At 41.9% G+C, this 19,736-nt stretch overlaps 1 protein-coding gene across 1 annotated transcript in view; it reads right to left on the reverse strand.

Moving 5' to 3' along the window:
• col27a1b (collagen, type XXVII, alpha 1b) overlaps positions 1-19,736 on the reverse strand; it is a gene marked incomplete at its 5' end in the record, with an annotated part of 126,785 nt that overhangs the window by 13,288 nt on the left and 93,761 nt on the right. Inside the window, 19 exons of the mRNA XM_080738725.1 lie at positions 600-707; positions 811-918; positions 1,516-1,569; positions 1,714-1,767; positions 3,144-3,197; positions 3,312-3,365; positions 3,477-3,533; positions 5,247-5,300; positions 7,125-7,178; positions 8,148-8,255; positions 8,842-8,895; positions 8,995-9,102; positions 9,800-9,853; positions 15,686-15,739; positions 15,857-15,910; positions 16,975-17,028; positions 19,149-19,202; positions 19,403-19,447; positions 19,584-19,628. Of these exons, the coding sequence (XP_080594851.1) occupies positions 600-707; positions 811-918; positions 1,516-1,569; positions 1,714-1,767; positions 3,144-3,197; positions 3,312-3,365; positions 3,477-3,533; positions 5,247-5,300; positions 7,125-7,178; positions 8,148-8,255; positions 8,842-8,895; positions 8,995-9,102; positions 9,800-9,853; positions 15,686-15,739; positions 15,857-15,910; positions 16,975-17,028; positions 19,149-19,202; positions 19,403-19,447; positions 19,584-19,628 (1,227 nt within the window). The remainder of the gene's footprint in view (positions 1-599; positions 708-810; positions 919-1,515; positions 1,570-1,713; positions 1,768-3,143; positions 3,198-3,311; positions 3,366-3,476; positions 3,534-5,246; positions 5,301-7,124; positions 7,179-8,147; positions 8,256-8,841; positions 8,896-8,994; positions 9,103-9,799; positions 9,854-15,685; positions 15,740-15,856; positions 15,911-16,974; positions 17,029-19,148; positions 19,203-19,402; positions 19,448-19,583; positions 19,629-19,736) is intronic.

A 19,736-nucleotide genomic window follows, 5' to 3' on the forward strand; every position in this document is an offset into this window, starting at 1 on the left:
AAATAACAGGAAAAACCTATAACAAATTCAAATTCATTCATTTTGATCAAATGTAAATATTCTGTGGCCTAATGGCATAATTTTGTCTGCCTACAGCCAAATTATCCATACGCATATATATTATACAATTATTAAAGCCCATGTGTCAAATATGCAAATTATCTCCTTAAATATGCACAATACAAAAATGTACATAGCAGAAATGGAATGTACAGGAAAAAATACATCAGGATCAACTGAGAAAAGTTTGTTAAAGCCTTTTATCAATTTGTTATAGGTTTTAAAAAATACGTAAGAATCAATTGAGAAATGTTTGGTGCACCCTTTAATCAGGTTTTTACACGCTTTGCCCTGCCTACTAAGGATCATGGGAAATTGAGTTTTTGCATCACCCGCGGGTTAACTGTTATTTAATATAAAAACAAATTCCGACTTTAATCTGGAAAAGCACACCGCGGCTGGTTTTAAAATGCCGAATTCCGTCAGGAAAAGCACTCAATGTCTTAAGTCAAAAGTGGTTGAGTGTGTATTAAAATATGTGCAAATAAGAGCTTGATTGCTGAACAGAAACAGAAACCCTAACCCAGAAACAGTCTTACCTTGGGTCCAAAGGAGCCCTGAGTCCCGGGAAGTCCTGGCACACCAGTGTCACCTCGCGGCCCGGCTTTGCCAGGCAAGCCGAATTCTCCGTCAGCTCCCTGCTCCCCCTGAACAGAGGGCAAACAGACCGTTGATGACGACTCCCAGCCACTGTTGTGTTGGTCGTTTGACTGTAGTGAGAAGAAGAGCGCCACTGCTCTGGACATTTACCTCAACTCCTCTGTGTCCGTCTTTCCCAGGTGGTCCGTCCATGCCATGTTGACCCTCCAGTCCTTCCCTGCCCACCACGCCCTTTGGGCCGGGAGGACCCTCGGGACCCTTCGAGAAGGAAATCAACAACACTTATGTGGAAGCTTGCAATGATTCAAATATGCCAGCGGTAGTAACAGAGTATTTCTATATTGCAGTATATTGATTGATACTTTTAAACAGCAACAGGTTTGAGTACTTTTCCCACCACCTGACCGCCTCCGTTTCCATTTCATTTTGTCATTTTAAAGAGGTGGTGCCATAGTTTTGTACTTTTTCTGGTGTTCATGTGTCTATGAGGTTGACAGTACTTCAATAGACCCCCTGGTATGGTTGTTATGAGCAATTATGTATTCCTTTGTATGTTTGTGTTTCTTCCTGGAGCCTGAAGTGCCAATCCAAAAAACAGTGAGTAAATGACGTCATATAATCATCCCCTCCCCGTTTAGCATACACCCAACACTGTGGCTAACTTCAGCTGGGTCACCACCCACCTGACAACCTGGCATACTTAATGAACTGGTGGGTGTGGCCACATAAAAAAACTAATTTTAACTCTTTCTGTACACTTTTTAGCAAAAATCTTCATCCTAGTATAATCATAGGGGGGGGGGGGGAATCATGGCACTGCATCTTTAAATGATTAAAGTCATGCATTGCACTGACCGGTGGTGCTTTGGTCCCCGGCGCGCCCCTCGGCCCTGCTTTTCCTTTACGACCCTGGAGCAAAAACAGTTCACAAACCTCATGATGCTCTCACATCACAGCAGCAAGACACAGTCCATCAATATGGCATGAATTCATTTTAATGTATCATTATGTGGAAGCAAAGACAATTTGCTCTGCTAATATATTTGTCCTTACTTGATCACCTTTGGATCCTTTCGGCCCTGAATGTCCCTTTGGTCCAGGATGTCCCTGAAATGAAAATCACCACCTGTTTATTTATTTTTTATTTTTTGTATTGTTCTGACAGCAGGCATCTACACTGTCAAATCAGGAGTGTTAAATGAACTCTTGAGTGTACAAATGAATAAATGAACACTGAGGACTTTCCAGACGAAGATTTTCTATTGAGTTTTTAATAACACAAGCTAGGAAGGTCGGACGGTGACAAACTAGATAGCTGAGTAAAGTTCACTTTGAGCTGGATCCAACTTTTGCCATTTTCGTTGGCCTTACTGCCGCTAGGGGCAATTGAAATGTATGTTTTGGGGGTAATAGATTTTATTAGATTTTTTCACAGAACCTGAGGCTCGGCCCAGCCCGGTCCAATTAATTAGCATAAATCTTGGGCCCAAAAAAAGGGTCATAACTCTACCTCCACAGAAAACCTTAATTAATAACTGTCCATGGTACATTGGAGGCAGGTTGCGGAGCTAAAACAATATAAATCACAAGCAAATAGAGAGTCTGTGATGCTGGGACTAATTATTAGAACATCTTGGATGTGGAAGAACTGCAGAACCAACCTTAGGTACCCTATTGACCTGCCGAACTTCCACCAGCAGTATGCCGCAGCCTTAATGGCACATTTCACTGAAACACTTCTGGGGTATTTTTCTACTCTATTTTTGTGCATGTTTAAATTAACTTTATTCAATATTTAGATATTTGATATTACCGGTAATTTCATCAGTTATACTAATTATACTAATTGAAAACACACATCCCTGGTTCTGGTGAATGATATTGTCCTTCTGACATGTGAGAGGGCTGTTTCTTTTTTCAATTACTTTATTTCATCTTTTCATTGAACAAAAATAAAATAAAAAGGGAAATGAATACCAAATATCTCAATATTGAATCAAGCAACGAAGCCAGAGTAGTTTAAATGACCCATGAAGTGTTTTAAGTTTTGAGATGTGACACCACATGGCTACTCACAGCAGTGGTTCTCAAAGTAGGCCCTGGGGGCCACCAGGGGTCATTTGAGGGGGTTCCAGGGGTGCCCCAGCCAAATGATTGATAGCTAGGAACCAAACGGAACCTTAAATGTTTGTAACTCTGAGACAAATGGAACCAAACGGGTCCATTAGGTTCCATTTGTACACTCCCTTATTGCCGTGTGCTGTCCTTGCCTATTGTAAATCGTTATGGATTAAGAGCGTCTGCTAAATGCCAAAATTGTAAATTGTAATGCATATCAAATGCTCCTTGAAACTGAATTGTTTCGTAAAAGATCGTCTCTTATGGGGGTCCCTGCCATATCTTTTCAAATGTTTGTCCGTCTGATAATGTGTGTCAATTTGGGGGGTCCTTGACACGAGAAAGTTTGAGAAGCACGGACTCACAGGAAGTCCTGGCGCACCCGCTTCACCTCTCTCTCCGTCAACACCATCCTGGCCCTGTAGAAACAGCACAGTCATCCATACAGTCTTAACAGTCTGTCACTTCAGCTCCGCTTGCCATCCAGAAGCTGATCACATTGGACAGTATTTCAATAATTCTACAACACTCACAATGTATCCGGGGTCACCTGGCTCTCCTCTCTCTCCTCGGTCTCCGGGCGGGCCCTGAGTTGACGACAGGAACCAGACACATTGAAGCAAAAGAAAAGGGAAAAGAACAGATCTAACAAAGCACCAGACACTCCAGGATAAATCAGAAACATGTGAGGAACTCACTCTGTCACCTTGGGGACCTGCAGGCCCTTCCACTTTACTGTCCTCCCCTTGTTCACCCTAGCAGAAAGCAACCAGAAAAAGACAAGTCAAACTCAAATCAACTGTAATTCTCCTCTAAGCTATAGTCTATTCAGGATCTGAAAGTGGTTTGTTTAAAAGCATGCTAGACACACATGCGCACGTACACACACTCGCACAGCGCGCACAGCGCGCACAGCGCGCACGCACGCACGCACGCACGCACACACACACACACACACACACACACACACACACACACACACACACACACACACACACACACACACACACACACACACACACACACACACACACACACACACACACACACACACACACACACACACACACACACACACACACACACACACACACACACACACACACACACCATTGCCTGCAGTCCCTATCTGAATGGCAAATCATTATATGTGGCTCGACTCCCAATTACACTATTTTAAGTAAAAGGAACATTGTGTTTGACTGTTCCAGGGACTTTACGGGACCCAATAAATAAGGCATAAGTGTATATTTTTATTGCCCGCGTGGCAACCATATGCTGCCGAAGGAAACAAATAACCAAACAGAACAATGGTTGAGCTGGATTTTGGCCATCGATCAAATGGTTACAGGAAATCCTGTTTTTTCAACTTCTTCTCAAATAGTATTGTGGTTGTGATGATATCCCTCTGAATGTGCAAAACCTTAAGCCAATGAATTATACTTCCGAAAACAACAGATGTCCAAATAAATCGCATTGTCGAGTTTGTGTAGATCATCCATTTTTGGTGTGCAGCGACGCCAGCGCACAACGAAGTAAAAATAAATATGGCTTAAAGGAATTATTCACCCCAAAATGACTTTTTTTCATATCGATTACTCATCCCATGGACACTTGAGTTCAATGATATTTTTAGGTTTTTGTTGCATTCCTAAGACAATAGTTTAGCCCTGTTGATTACAAATGGAGACACAAATGCATTTGTGTCTCTATCTGGAATAAATGGGGATACATTTATTATAATGAAATTATTGTCTTGTGAATGTGACAAAAACAAAAACATACTATTGAACTCAAGTCTCCATGGTGTGAGTAATGGAGGTGAACTATCCCTTTAAGTAACGCAGCACAACATCACTCTGGGGATGCTCACTGACTCTCGCTGGAACCCCATATATGATTGTGGTGAAGTCATAATAATGATCTCGTTAGGCAGCGACTAAACCTGTTAGTTTGCAAACAAACAAAAAAAGTGCCCAAATATTCAGTTCCTAATGCGATCAACGACAATGATGACAGCAAGTTTCAGAACGGTCCAGGTGCTGGTGAATAATTACAAGGATTTTTTGACAGTTCTTCTAGCGAGTTAATGAGCTGCATCCACATCAGTGATAAACACATCAAGGCCGCCTTTAAGAATAATTAAAAGTCCTGCGAGAGAGACAGCGAGCGATATTAATTGGACGCCTACAACTTAATGTGTGCTCCATCGTGCCAGGGAGGGTGTCACTCGCAAAAAAAAACAGATCTACAAGTTGTTAGCTTGTAGAGCTGTTCTTTATGGCAGGAAATATGAATGAGGCTGACCTCAGGGATTTAAACGCAGATCGCTGCAGGACAGCTTTACTATGTTAACTAATGCTATCATTACGAGAGCTTCACTCACACCATTTGTCAGACTCTAGACATAAGCCATTAAATTGGAGAAAAAGCTTTTAGGCAAATGAATGTGGAAACTTATAGCGTACCTTTTCACCTGTGGGTCCAGGAGGGCCAAGGGGACCCTGTTGTCCCATGTGACCCTATGACAATAGAAAAGACGAGGAGGAAAGAACGTGTGAAATATTGTAACTCATCATCATAATACAAGTAAAACATGGTCATGCATTATGGCAGTACATAATGTACTGTAGTGCCAATGGCTCAGGAAGTAGGGCGGCCGCTTAATTTGATAAAATCAATGTTGAATAGATCTATGTAATGATTGTAATCATTGCTATAGTGGTAGTGTTTGTTCAGTAACAAATTCCTAAAAGGGCCTTTTGGTGAAAATATTGAAAATAGCAGACCTCCAAGCTCACAGCGCGTCGCAGCTGGAGGTCGGCTCTTTTCAGTGCTTGATTCCACACTAAACTAAGCATAATCAAGTGAATACTGGAGAAGTGGCGTAACAGCATGGATTTCTACACAGAGAGGGCAATTATTTCAACATAACATGTTGCATTCAAGTTCAGGAGAGTTTGGACAAGGCAATTCTCTTGAATGCTGCCTTCAGGAAAGGAGGCATTTGCATTTCTTTCACCATAGTAAAAACTGCTTTTATGGTCTGGAAAGGGAACTTTTTACAGACGGATAAAAGTGCAGGGGCTCAAGCCCCCTTTGATGTCTATGTGTGCACGTGCCTGTTTTCAGGTCAGGAAACTAATTTCATCCAGAGGGAACTCGTACAGAATGCAGGTTAAGGGTTAGGGTTAGGCTTAAGTGCATTTGGAAGTGATGATGAAACATAGAAATGTGTAGACAAACTTGAAATACAGAGCTTGACATGTGAATATAGGGTCAGGGTTAACTTTTTAACAAAAAACAAAAAACGTGTTCGCTGCAAGGCGGTGTGAGCTTGCAGATCTGCTATTTTCGGCCAGTGTTCCTCAGATTAGAGATGCTATGGTTTAAGTAGTTAATGTAAGAGGAAACCATGCAGGGCACCAACCTGCTCATTGGGAGCAGTTAAGGTAGAGCTTAGATCGGGCCTAAAAAAGTGATCCCGGCCCAACCCAGCCTGACAGAACGTCAGCCCGGGACCGGCCCAAAGCCCGATACATAATTGACAATTGGAGACCGACACACCCCGCAGCCCGACATTATAAAAAGCTTAATTGCTGCAGCAGCCTTTTTTTCTCATTTGGTGATTTGTTAAGAACAGAGTCCTTTTCCAACTGTCTTTATATAGGCCTAAAAGACATTGTAGAAAGTACCGTCCTAATTATGGGACAAATAAACATCAGATCCTAATTCTTCAATCAATCAATCAAAAAGCCTCGCTGGATAACACAGCTGACGGCCACCGCCAAATCAGGCAGCAGCCATACAGGCTATTACAACTTTCACACAACAACTATTATGATTATTAGGATACAAAAGTGTCTGTGGACTGTTTCAACGATGACCTCCACTCTGCTCTGCTTGACCAGCGCATGCATGCACACGCCACAGCAGCAAGCCACACACAGCATCACACACACTCACACACGCTCAATAGAGTTATGAGCGGGCAGTTTACACAGTCACAGAGACATCGTGATAATGCGCTGCGCTTGCGTATCGGATTATAAAAGCCCGACCCAACCCAAAGCCCGACATATATGTGACAAATTGAGCCCGGCCCGGCCTGGCCCAGCCCACGCCGCGCCGACCCGTTAGTTTTACTGAGGTTAGGGTTAAGGTTAGGTTTAGGTGTATCTCGACTTTCGTCACCACGCAGCCAATCACAAGCTTCTGCTGCCTTAACCCAGTTGCGTTTTTGATACACTCGGACTGAAAGACCTGCAAAAAACACTCTCCCGTTCATAGACCTGCTCTCTCTGCAAATGCAGCCATTTTGTTCTGTAGGTGGAGTAAGGTCTTACCTCATATCCTGCGATGCCTGGATCTCCTTGTTGGCCCATCCTCCCGGGAGCGCCCTGTGAAAACCAGTTGTGTAAAGTAACTAAGTACATTTACTGTACATGAGTACAATCTTGAGGTATTTTTGAGCGATGCTAGCCCCTCCAATACGTGGCTTTGTGTGTAGGCTTTGTGCAAAATGGACTGTCCATCAAATACTACTTCATCATCATCATCATCATCATCATCATCACCGCTCAATTCACACTGGTGTGATTTTTACTTTACTGGAGTATTTCCAATTCTCAGTACTTTTACTTCTACTCCACTACATCTCAAAGGCAAATATTGTACTTTTCCTCCAATACAATTATTTGAAAACTTACTAGTTACTAGTTACTCTGTAGATTTTGATTATTAATACTAGTTACTCTGTAGATTTTGATTATTAATACAAAACATAAATTAGAACTTCAGCCTTATATACATTTTAGCCATTTGAAAATAGCCGATCCACAAGCTCGCGATGTGACGCACTGTGAGCATTTGAAAACTTGAAATGGGACATTCTGCATGATGAGTACTTTTACTTTTGGGACTTTAAGTGCATTTTACATTTTGATGCCAATACTTTTGTACTTTTACTCCAGTACCTTGTAGCAGAGTATTTTAGTTAAAGGTCCGCTGTCAGCCCCGAAATTATAAAAGTATGATACAGTAGGTCATGTGGTCTCTCTCCCTGGTCTCTCTGTGGATCCTCAAACAGTCTGAAACTGTCTCAGTGTAATCTGCCCAACAACAGCTGACCAGTACAGTAAGCAGTCATACAGTCAGGCTATACAGACAATTCATTTGATTGGCTTATAATTGCGCATCCCCACAATGACATCATAAAAATATTAACTGTAACCCTTTAGGTGACAGGCCCCCTTTAAGTAAAAAAATGTTGTACTTTTTCCACCACTGGTTAAACACACACATTCAGCCAACAACCAATCACATCAAAGCTACGTCCTGCTCCTCGGTGAGGTGGACGGTGGTCTTACCAGCGGTCCAATGGTTCCTCTCGCTCCCTTCGGCCCAACGAACCCCGCCTCTCCCTGTTCGCCCACTGGCCCGGTCTCGCCTAGGTGACCTTGGTGACCCTTGGTTCCCTGGAAAAGAAGCCAAGTGAATCAAGGAAGCAATGAGAACACAATCTTTATTCAGCGTGTGTGTGTGTGTGTGCGTGTGTGTGTGCGTGTGTGTGTGTGTGTGTTCCTGACAAGACGGTGCAGATGATAGTGGCAACCTATAGTCGGACTCGAGCCGAGGTTCTGACCCATGATGGTGAGACCAAAGAATTAGGAGATATTGGCGGGCGTCCCACAGGGTGATATACCCTGGCGTGAGGAAGGTAGTGCTTCATTCTGAAGAAGTTTTAGTCGAAGCGTTAAACTACTAATGCTTTACAGGCGGGAGTCTGGGAGCCCTTTAAGCCACACAGTGTGCTGAGTCAGTGCTGACTTTATTTTAGATTTCCCATGCCAATAAAGCCCCTTTGAACTTAATTGAATATTGGTTAAATATCGTATTAGAAGAGCACTTGCCAGTGTCATGCTTTGGCAGGTCACTCAGCACTTAGCTTGTTTACCACGACAGACAGCAGGCGGCCATTAAACTCTACAGACAACACAGAGCAGCCTGACAGATGGCTACATGAAAGATGTATTTTCCCAGTCGGCGGGTGGTCTGACGAACCTTTTCTCCTGGTTTTCCTCTCTCGCCAATTTTTCCAGGCTTGCCTTCTTGACCCTGGTCAACACAAAGGGATGGCACGTGTGAGTGAATGCGAAGAGGCACTTATGTGTTTTGTGGTGGTGGTCTATGCGAGATGATGAATGGAACACTCACCCTCACTCCCACTAGTCCCGGCAGACCAACAGAACCTTCCTTTCCTTTGAGTCCAATGGTGCCCCTGTCTCCTTTAGATCCATCTGCTCCAGGCTCCCCCTTCTCACCCTGAGAAAACAAATGCAAGCATGTATGAATGTAACTATAACGTTAGTTTGTTGCATTACTTAAAGAGGTGGTGCCATAGTTTTGTACTTTTTCTGTTTTGTATGTGTCTATGGAGTTAGCATTACTCTAATAGACCCCCAGATGTGGTTATAATATGCAAATATGTCTTCCAAGTATATTTGTGTTTATTTGCTGAAAGCTGAAAGGTCCAATTGAAATACCCTGATATAATGACATCATAAAATCATCTCCTCCCCTTGTTACCATCCAACAACACTGTGGGTGTGGCTAACTTCAGCTGGGTCACCACCCACCTGACAACCAGGTATACTTAATGATCAGGTGGGTGTGGCCACATAAAAACATAATTTTAACACATTCTGTACACCTTTTTGAAGTATAATCATAATAACTGATGATTTTGTTGTAGGGGGAGAAAAAGATCACGGCACGATGTCTATATATTATCACACCTTCAAATGAAGAAAGATACAACCATGGAGCATATTTTGACCTGCCACGGAATAATACCGATGATGATGCCAATCTGTATCTTTCAGTTACCACAGCCATAGAACGTACTTACAGCAGACATGCATATCCCTAGTCTGATCGTTGGTGTGAAATACACAGAATATCAAATGTATGCATCACAGTGAACTCAAGTTTGTGTGTACAAACAACACACTCCACCCACCTTTGCGCCGTCAGGTCCGCTTTGCCCCGCCTCCCCATCGATGCCTGGCTCGCCCTGTGACAAAGAACCATAACACTGAGGTTATAGCATGGACAATGTACATTAATGCAACAACCATAAGTGATGTTACAACGTAATGTACATTAATGCAAGGAGTTGAACTAAAAGTTGAATTGTGTTTTTGCACTCCAATGTGGAAGCCAAACCTGAGCCAAATGGCACACGTTTTGAAATCTTGTAATAACTGATAGTCTGTTCACTTTCGGAGCACTGCACATGTAGTAGCAGCAACCTGTCGCCTTTGTTTTTATCTTTTAATATTGTCTTGTTGTGTTTGTATTGTGGTTGTTTTAGCTCCCTGTCTGTCACGTCACATTGTCATTTAACTGTGAACTTTTTTCTTGTGATATTTCGTGGGCATGCTTGGCCTGCAGTGTGGCACCAGCGGCTCTGGATTCAGGCACCATTATATACTGTATGTGAAGGAAGGCTGTGGAATGCACCCTAGAAGCAGGCTGTTGGGGTGAGATAGAGGGGAAGGAAAGGGAGGAATGCACCAGAGCCTGAGAAGACAACAGTTACACTGCATAGCCCTGTGCTCCATTATGCTCACCAGTGGTGTAATACTTTTACTTCTACTCCACTACTATCTCAGATTCAAATGTTGTACTTTTACTCCACTACATTTATTGGAACACTTTAGTTACTAGTTACTTTGTAGATTTTGATTATTATTACAAAACACTTCAGCCATATATACATTTTGGCCATCTGAAAATAGCCGATCTACAAGCTCAATGCGATGCATTGCGATGCATTGTGAGCTTGTTGATCTGCTATTTTCAAAGATTTTTATACATTTGAAAATTTGTGAAATGGGACATTCAATATAATGAGTACTTTCTACTTACATAAGTAAGTTAACTAAATGTTGATACCAATACTTTTGTACTTTTACCTAAGTACATTTTGAATACAGGACTTCTACTTGTAAGGGTGCCCTCACACCAAAGTACCTATGAGAGTGGAATCCGCGTTCTGCCAATGCATTTCAATGAGAGTGAAGCGGTTTCATGCCAGCAGAGGATTTCTGCAAAAAACGCTCCCTTCTCATTGAAATGCATTGGTGGAACGCGGATTCCACTCTCATAGGTATTTTGGTCTGAGGGCACCCTAACAGGGTATTTTTATATTATAGTATTCATACTTTTACTTAAGTAAAACATTTGAGTGCTTTTTCCACCACTGCTCACCAATGTGTGCAGTCGTGACCGAAACCTGGCTAAAAGAACAGGACTAAAACTGTAATCTTGAAATTCGAAGGCTTTGGGGCAGCCATTGATATTGAATCAGGACCCTCATACGACTGGCAAAGTACGGGGGGGATTATGTGTAAACACCCGCTGGTTAGACTGTGGTTGATTTATCTGCCAAAGTCATCAGTTTATATATCCACCCTAAAGCAAACGTTGACAATGCAACATCAATCATCATTGAAGCGTTTGCAAGGCATATCCGCTCTTGTTATTACTTTTTTTATGGGGGATTTTATTCACCGTGCTATGGCTAAGTCTCTCAGTCACTTTTTTCAGTGCATCACCCTGTCCTATTGGACATGGTAAGGCGATGGACCATTAATGGCACCATCGGGGGAGCCTCAGCCTACAAGTATTACTGCAAAGCTGCTCAGGGCACCTCTGACCATAAATCTGTTCATTTAGTTTCGGTCTACCAGCCAACTCTGAAGAGAAAAGAAAACGCAATTCAAGGACGTCATGGTTTGGTCAGGAAGAATTACTGTATATTTAACTGTTTCAATTGTACAGGCTCGGACGTCTTTAAAGAATCCTGAGCAGATCTGGATTAACTTTCTTAACACTTTCTCCAGCCATTTACGCCATTATGCGAAATCGGTCTTTTCATTGCTTAATATCAGATCAGACGGCTGTCTGATACACCCTGCAGTAAAGCATGGAGCTGGAGCTGCAGAAAGGACATGGAGAGATGTAGTCATCTGTGTATCTGACATGCCATTCAGATAATTCATATCTAAACAAACGAAAAAAGACACGATCGTGGATTACAAAACAGCGTGTACACGCACATCGTGATCACGCCCGTGACTTCCGTGGGTCCTTCGAAATAAGGTAAAAGCATGAAAATCGCTGAAGGTTTTGCATTTCTGAATTATAAAAACTACCTGGCAGAAAATGTGTTAAGAAATGATAGTGTCAAAGGTCATGTCTCACCTTGACACAGGCAATGTTTTTACTCCACTGCAATTGGTTGCAAACTTGGGAGTTGCTATAGTTACTTTGCATATTTAGTTTATTTCAAAATATGCATTAACCACTTAACCCTCTAAGGCCCGAATATAGAAATACTTGAAATAAAAAATTGAAAAAAATCAGATGGTGTTGGGAGTCCTATTAAACTCATTCTGTGCCACATGACGTCTTTGACGTTTTTTGCAAAGGCGTTCAGTGCCAATGACGTCTTTGACGTCTTTTGAGTTTTTTGTATAAAAAAAAACAAAAACATTTTTTTATTTTTTTTTATTTTTAAAAGATGTCAAAATGACCTGGGATCAGAGAGATGCTTTTCTCTGTTTGTGTGTTGGCTCCCTCGTTTAGCTGATTGAGAAAATGTGTGTTCATTCTAGTGGATGGACACTTTTTTTCATTCAAACAGCTCTATCTCTGGAACCATTTGTCTGATTGACAAAATTCTTTTTGCCACTGAATCACAACAACTGTGTCTGGTTCTGTGGGGAAAAAAAATATAAAAAAAAACATTTTTTTTGATTGCGCAATAAAGAAAAACATACAAAACCGTGGCACAGCTACCTTGGAGCCATTTTGGCATTTGGCACAGAATGAGTTAAGAGGAAAATGTAATGTTTTTAAAAAAAAAATGTTTTTGTAAGGTTTTATAGCCATAAATCAAAAATCATAAATCATGCTCTAATTTACATATGGGGGATATTTTTCACAATAATAACATATGTACATGTTCTAGACATTCTAATGATCACCCAAAAAAATAGTACAGGCATTTTACTTATGTTTTTGTGAGGAATAGCTTCCATGAAAAAGTGAGATGTTGTTCGTCAAAACTCTGGAATGTCAGCGGGTGTGGCGGGTGTGAATGTCAGCCCCTGTGGGGGGTATTTATATGCAAATATTGTGGCCAATGGCATTGTAATACTAAACAATAGAATCCAATGGTGATGTTTAGGTGGTAGGGGGAGCTAAAATAAAATGATTTAAACCTTTTTTTGGATAAAATACAAACGTTGTAATATTACAACCATGGGCCTTAGAGGGTTAAACCACTTCATACTTTAGCTATTCAAATATAGCAGATCTACAGGCTCACCATGCATACTGTATTTTTATTTTGGTACTGTAAGTACATTTTGATGCCTATACATTTGTACTTTTACAAAAGTAAAACTTTGAATACAGTACTTTTTTTTTTAAACCATTGGTTTGAAATGCAGAATAAGAAAAGAAGTATGGAGGCTTTTGCTATGGCTGACACTGAATTGGCAGAGGAGTTGAATAGGTTCCAAGAGAGGGTTGAGGGATAGACGGAGGAAGAAATGTATCTTTCAGCCTTATCAAGGAGAGGAAAAGGCCTGGTCCTGACAGACCTGACTGCGTTGGCGTCAGCTCCTGAACAAAAAATGAAAAGCTGTGCTAGACCACTGGTTCCCAAACAGTGGGTCGGGACCCATTTGTGGGTCACAGACACATTTTTAGGGGTCACGAGTAAATATCCCAATGTTTTGTAATTTTATTATTATTTGTTTTACGCAAAAAAAACAATCTTCATCAATCAATAATTTGATAAATACATTCCATTAATAAGAAAACGAATGTTTAAGAAGTTGTTTAAGAGTGGGGGGCCTTCCTCCAATCGTGGTTAGGGTCCCAGGTAGACTTTTTCTCTTTTAGGTCTGGAGCTAAAATCTCTGGGAACCACTGTGCTAGACAACTAAGTGACATTTACCGTAATATCTTTCAGTCCTCTTTGAAACAGCAGAAAGTACCCAGACAGAAATGATTATCGCCTGATGGCTCCTATTTCCGTTGTAATGAAAAGGGTTGAACAAATGCTACTGCAAGCCTGTTAAATCTAGTTCTGAAACAAAACGTGCAAGACTGCTCTGCAGTTTACGAACTTCTACAGCTTTTTAATTGCATTCAGCTTCACATCCTACAGAAATATTGTAAATCTGGATGACCAAACACAGAACAGAGAGTTGAAGTGGATTGTTCTCTGTCTAGTACACTCTCATCTTCCACCGGGTCTCCTCAGGGCTGTCATTTGTCTTGTATACAAATGATTGTTATAAAGACAGCTTACTGCAGTCTAGTGATGGGCAATCCCGTTCATGTCAGTGAACTAATCATTTAGTTCACGTTCACGATAATGATCCGTTGAAAAGATTCGTTCCCGTTCACCGTTCATAGCGCGATCGTCCCGCGAAAAACACAATTGCGGGAGTGTTTTTATTACGTTGCGAGTACAGCCCGCCATCGCGTCCTGTGTGCCGGGGGCTATTAGGGGGAGGGAAATCTATCAATATATCGATATCCGGATATGTGACAAGATATCGTCTGGGATTTTGAATATCGTAATCGTAATATATAAAAGTAATATATAAAAGTCAACACTGCAGTGTTGACTTTTCCTGGTTCACTTTAACGCGCACGCACGCACGCACGCACGCACGCACGCACGCACACACACCAGCCTAGTGAACAATCTTCTTTCCAAGAATGTTCAAAGAGAAGTTCATTGACATTGACAGGAGTCCTAACTACTTTTCAAGCTCCTGCCACCTGCATGATAAACTTACCTTTGATGCCAAACAACACTGACCAAAGATCAATTTTCTTACGGAAGCTCAGGAGATGTTTATTGACAAGTCTTTGCTGAAAGTGTTCTAAACTTTGTGCAAGTCTGTTTTAAAGGTAGGGTAAGTGATTTCATTTAATTCAAAATGGGTCTAGGTTCTGATAGTACTAGTTACTATAGTGTTTGGTCCATATTTGGACTGAGGAGAAAAAAGCAGTTTCAGTTGCTCCACCAAAACCGTTGGGTGACAGGTTTTCCTCCAATCAGGATAGAGTGGGGCCTTCCTCCAATCATGGTCGAGTGGGGGTGGGCCCTCGTCTTATATTGTCTTTTTTTTTAATGACTTCCTACTTCCTACTACTACTTTCAGTATGATCGCAATCGCGAAATGCATGTTTGACACCCAGAACAACCCTATCTTTCAAACATGGCAGCCATGATTTGTTTACAAATGAAGAAAACATTATGGTCTCTATCTCCTGAATGCCTGAATGGATTTCCAATAGTTTTTTTTTTTTTTTTTTTGAAAACTGTGAACGGCGTGCACATGCGTGGTGCATGATCTGTGCACGATGTGTGCACCATCGCGCATAATAGTTTTTTAACCCTTTGTACCCTTTGGTGGCAGAGAAAAAGGTAAGATTTTTAATCGTGGCACGGTATGTGTTAACATGAACTATGATCTGTTGGCTTGGCTATCTCAGTGTGAAAAACAATAACATGCTGGGAAAATTGGATGTGTGCCATAAGGTCAAATCCCCCCAAAAATACTGTACGTGATATATATATATTTTTCCCTTTTTTGTTTAAAATATAGAGCCTCTGTCTCTCCAACTAAAAGATAATTTATCAGCATAGTGTTCGTTATCGGTAAGAGCTGGAGAGACAGGGAGAACCCTTACACTGAATAAACATTATTACTATGAGAATATGGAGCTATCTAACAACTATTTCAACTAAAGAACATCACTCACACCCTCTTTAACAGATGCGTGCAGAGGTGAATTGTGGGATACTTGCCCTCTCGCCCATCAGACCCTGCTCGCCGATGTTTCCAGGAGGACCGGTGGGCCCCTGTCAGCCAGAGAAATAACAACACAGTAAAGCCACTGAGGCTCAGACAACACAGACTGTGTTGAGTTCATTCTGTCTTTTACTGACAACTGTTGTTGAAAAGGAACATCATTTTACCTGCTCTCCACGTTCGCCTGGCAGTCCCCACTCCCCCACCTTCCCTGGTGGACCCTGTTGATTGATATTCTGTGAATAGTCTATAAAAATATTATATTTAACAACATGAACCATAGCATCCCTCTTCTAAAGCAAACATTGAGAATGAAAAATGTAAAAAGCAGATCTACAAGTATGTTCATGCCACTACTGTGTGTGTAGTGACTGCAACGGCCGTGCAAGCTCTACCGCAGTATCAAATGCCTGAACACCCCCAATTTCTGAACAGTACTGTTGGAACAAGGCATGAACATAATTCCTTCGTGCTGGTATAGTTTCCCCCTCATGTAGATTACCTTCACGCTTACGCTTCACCCTTCACCTATGCTGATTTACCTGGCGTGGTTTCACCTGAGGTGTTTTTATTAACCATGTGAAATATGTACAGTTTTTTACCTTTCCATGTTGCACAAACTGTTCTTGGAACAACACACAGTTAAGAAACACTCACTGTACTGCACACAGCACTGAGGGTAGCAGCTTAAAACCAGGAAGTAAAGGTGATCATTTGAATGTTCACCCAAAGCCCCCATACCAGGACCGGGCACAGTTCTGAGGCGCAGTCTTCCAAGTGGCCAGTATACATTATTGCAAGTTTGGTTTCGCTCAGGTGTTCTGAAAATGCTCTGAAAATAGCAGATCTAGATTGGCTATTTTCAGCATGCAACCAAGTGTGAAATCAGGCATTACGATGCCATCAAGGCCTGCCAAAATACATTTTAGTCAACTAAATCAACTGTAATTTAGTCGGCTAGAATCTTATGATATTTAGTCGACTAAAACTAGACTAAAACTAAAAAAATCAAATGACTAAAACTAAGTAATTTAATTTAAAAGACTATGACTAAAACTTAATCAAAATTTGATGTCAAAATCAACACTGATTTAAATGTGTGAGGATTTTCAGTCTGCACTGTAGTTTTTATACTACTCTATGGTTCAACCCCAGTGACTCAGTAAATCACTAACTTTTAGCACAACTTTGGTGTTGTTATAGAGACACAAAGTAGACAGCTCAGTGTCATATTGTAGCCATTGGAACAGACAATGTTTCATGGTGTGATGGTAGTCAAACTCACCTTCAAGCCCATCTCTCCCAGTGGCCCCATCGTACCCGGTGGCCCCACTGGTCCCTGAAAAGAGGAAGACAATCAAAAGGCTCTCCTCAAAAATCCCCAACCAGTGTCTTTGTGAATGACACTCAAGGAGGGAAAAAAATGTGAAAGGGGGGAGAAAGTAACCATGTGGATTTGTGGAGATAAGTTGATCAAGAGATGGCTGAGAGCTCTATGCAAGCCCCCGGGCCAGATTCCCTCAGAATAGCCTGCCAAAAGCTTCTATGAGTGATGGAAACAGGCCTGCTGTTACAGAGACACACTCTGGCTACAACAAAGCTGTCTCTCGAGTAAGGGAGGTGGTATGAATCAAAAAGACTCTTCTCTTTTAGGCTAAGACTTGGGCAGAGTGAGAAAAGGCGGATTAGGTGCCTTCAGGCTGTTCTGACCACCAGGGGATGGCTTTCCAGTCGGTAAATTAAGATGGGGAAAACTGAAGATACATAGTTCATATCCAAGAAAATTAGGAAAAAGAATTGTGTACAGCAGGTGCTCCGTATCGCTAAAGTAACCAATACAGATATTTTGACATAACATTTGTTCTAAGTCCCAGTATTTCGACGCGGGTGAATGTTAACCTGGTGAAATGCTAACCTGCTATAAGTCTGTAAGAGTTGGTTAAAGCTGGTGTGTGGGTTTGTTTCTCTCTGTGTCTCTCTCTGTGTCTCTGTGTCTCTGTCTGTCTGTCTGTCTGTCTGTCTGTCTGTCTGTCTGTCTGTCTGTCTGTCTGTCTGTCTGTCTGTCTGTCTGTCTGTCTGTCTGTCTGTACCACTGGTCTAGTGTAATCCTGGGCGCTGCACTCCCTCTGCCAACCTGGGGAGAGCAACAGTCTTGACCTCATGTTTCCTTCTATGCATGAGGAGTCATTTTCACCTGACAAGGGGGAGTTTCCCCCGGTTGGACGTAGAGCGTGGAAGGAAATGTATTTAGTTACTTTACACCAATGCTGGCTGGAACACTTGCCACACTGTTTAGAGTGGACACCTCTAGTCAGTGTGGACAAACTGGTGTCTATTCAGGTCTCAGTGGAATGTTTTTTTTTTCTTCTCCAGTGTGGATACGCTGGTGTGTCTTCAGACTACCTAACTGACTGAAACTCTTGTCACACATTTTACAGCTGAAAGGTTTTCCTCCAGTGTGGATACGCTCATGTGTCTTCAGAGTATCTAACTTATTGAAACTCTTTCCACATTGTTTACAGCTGAAAGGTTTTTTCGCCAGTGTGGATACGCTGGTGATTCTTCAGGCCATCTAACTGACTGAAACTCTTGTCACACATTTTAGAGCTGAAAGGTTTTTCTCCTGTGTGGATATGCTGGTGCTTCTTCAGGTTACCTAACACACTGAAACTCTTTCCACATTGTTTACAGAGGAAACGTTTTTCTCCAGTGTGGACACGCTGGTGCATCTTCAAAGCACCTGACCACCCGAAACTCTTATCACACTGTTTACATAGATGGTTTTCTTTACTGTATAGGTCATCTATCTTTACTTCTCCTGGCTGAGGGTTAGGGTTAGCTAAGTCTTGGCAAGATCTCGATTCATCAGTTCCATCTCCTTTTCTGGGGCTGTTTACAGAGCTTGCAATTTGAACGACCGCTGGTTCTTCATCAAAGCTGGTGCCATCGTTGGACTGTGATGAGGATGGAATCATTTGTTCTCTTTTGGTTTTGAAGTTTGTCCTCATCTTCTCTTCTCCTCTACTGTATATACAGTGCCCTATCTCTCTTACTCGGGCAGTCTCTGTATTATTGTTCCTGACTTCAGTATTTGTATTGGACACATTTGAAGTCTATTGGCTTTTATGGGGCATGAAGATTTTCCCTCATCTAGTCTCTCTCAGTCTCTTCAGTCTTTATCTTAGTCATCGATCTCTTCAATCTCCATCTACTTAGAACACCTCACTATACGTCACAATTGGTCTTGGATGTACACTGTTCTTAACCTGACTCCGCCAGATGGTGGCAGCAGTGCATACTACTGGGCGGTACGCACTGCTGCCACTTGCACACACTGGGTGGTGTGCAAAAATAGTGAAACTAGCTTTGTAAATGTGTTATTTTCAACAACAAAAAAGTTCAAACTTCGAACAATCGTGCTATTGATTTGAAGTAGTATCGCCCAGCCGTATTACTCACTGGCTCTCCTGCGATTCCTTTGGCTCCCGGAGGTCCTGAAGGTCCTTGAATACCCTGGAAATAAGAACAGTCCTTTATGAATACAATGTTACTATTCATTTACACACATGAATTCTGAAGTGCTACAACACCCGCTAGAATAACAGTGCACAACACAACACTCTCTTATCCTTTGCTATAACGTAACCTCAAAACGTGTCCACCCCGAAATCCAAACTGACCTAAAAGAGACCTCTGTTAGCCCAATCACTTACTGGAAATCCCTTAGGCCCTGCTTCGCCGGGATCGCCGATCTTTCCCTTGAGCAAAACAGCACAAACAGGAATAACTTACAGAGTCACACCCACAACACATCAGAGAAATAGAGGAATGTGATTATAATAATTAAATCAACGCTATTATTTGCAAATGTAGTAGTGCACAAAAGGTCCATACCATCTCCCCAGGGAAGCCCAATTTTCCTGGCGGTCCATCGGGGCCCTGCAAGGATCATGTTCAAAACACACCGGACTTCAAAATTCACATATTTCAAGGATTGTCCAAGTGTTGATTTCCTTGACTAAGACTATGACGAAAAATGTTTGTCAA

This window comes from Nannobrachium achirus (genome assembly GCF_963921795.1).
Source record: "Nannobrachium achirus genome assembly, chromosome: 12".
In the NCBI taxonomy this organism is placed as follows: domain Eukaryota; kingdom Metazoa; phylum Chordata; class Actinopteri; order Myctophiformes; family Myctophidae; genus Nannobrachium; species Nannobrachium achirus.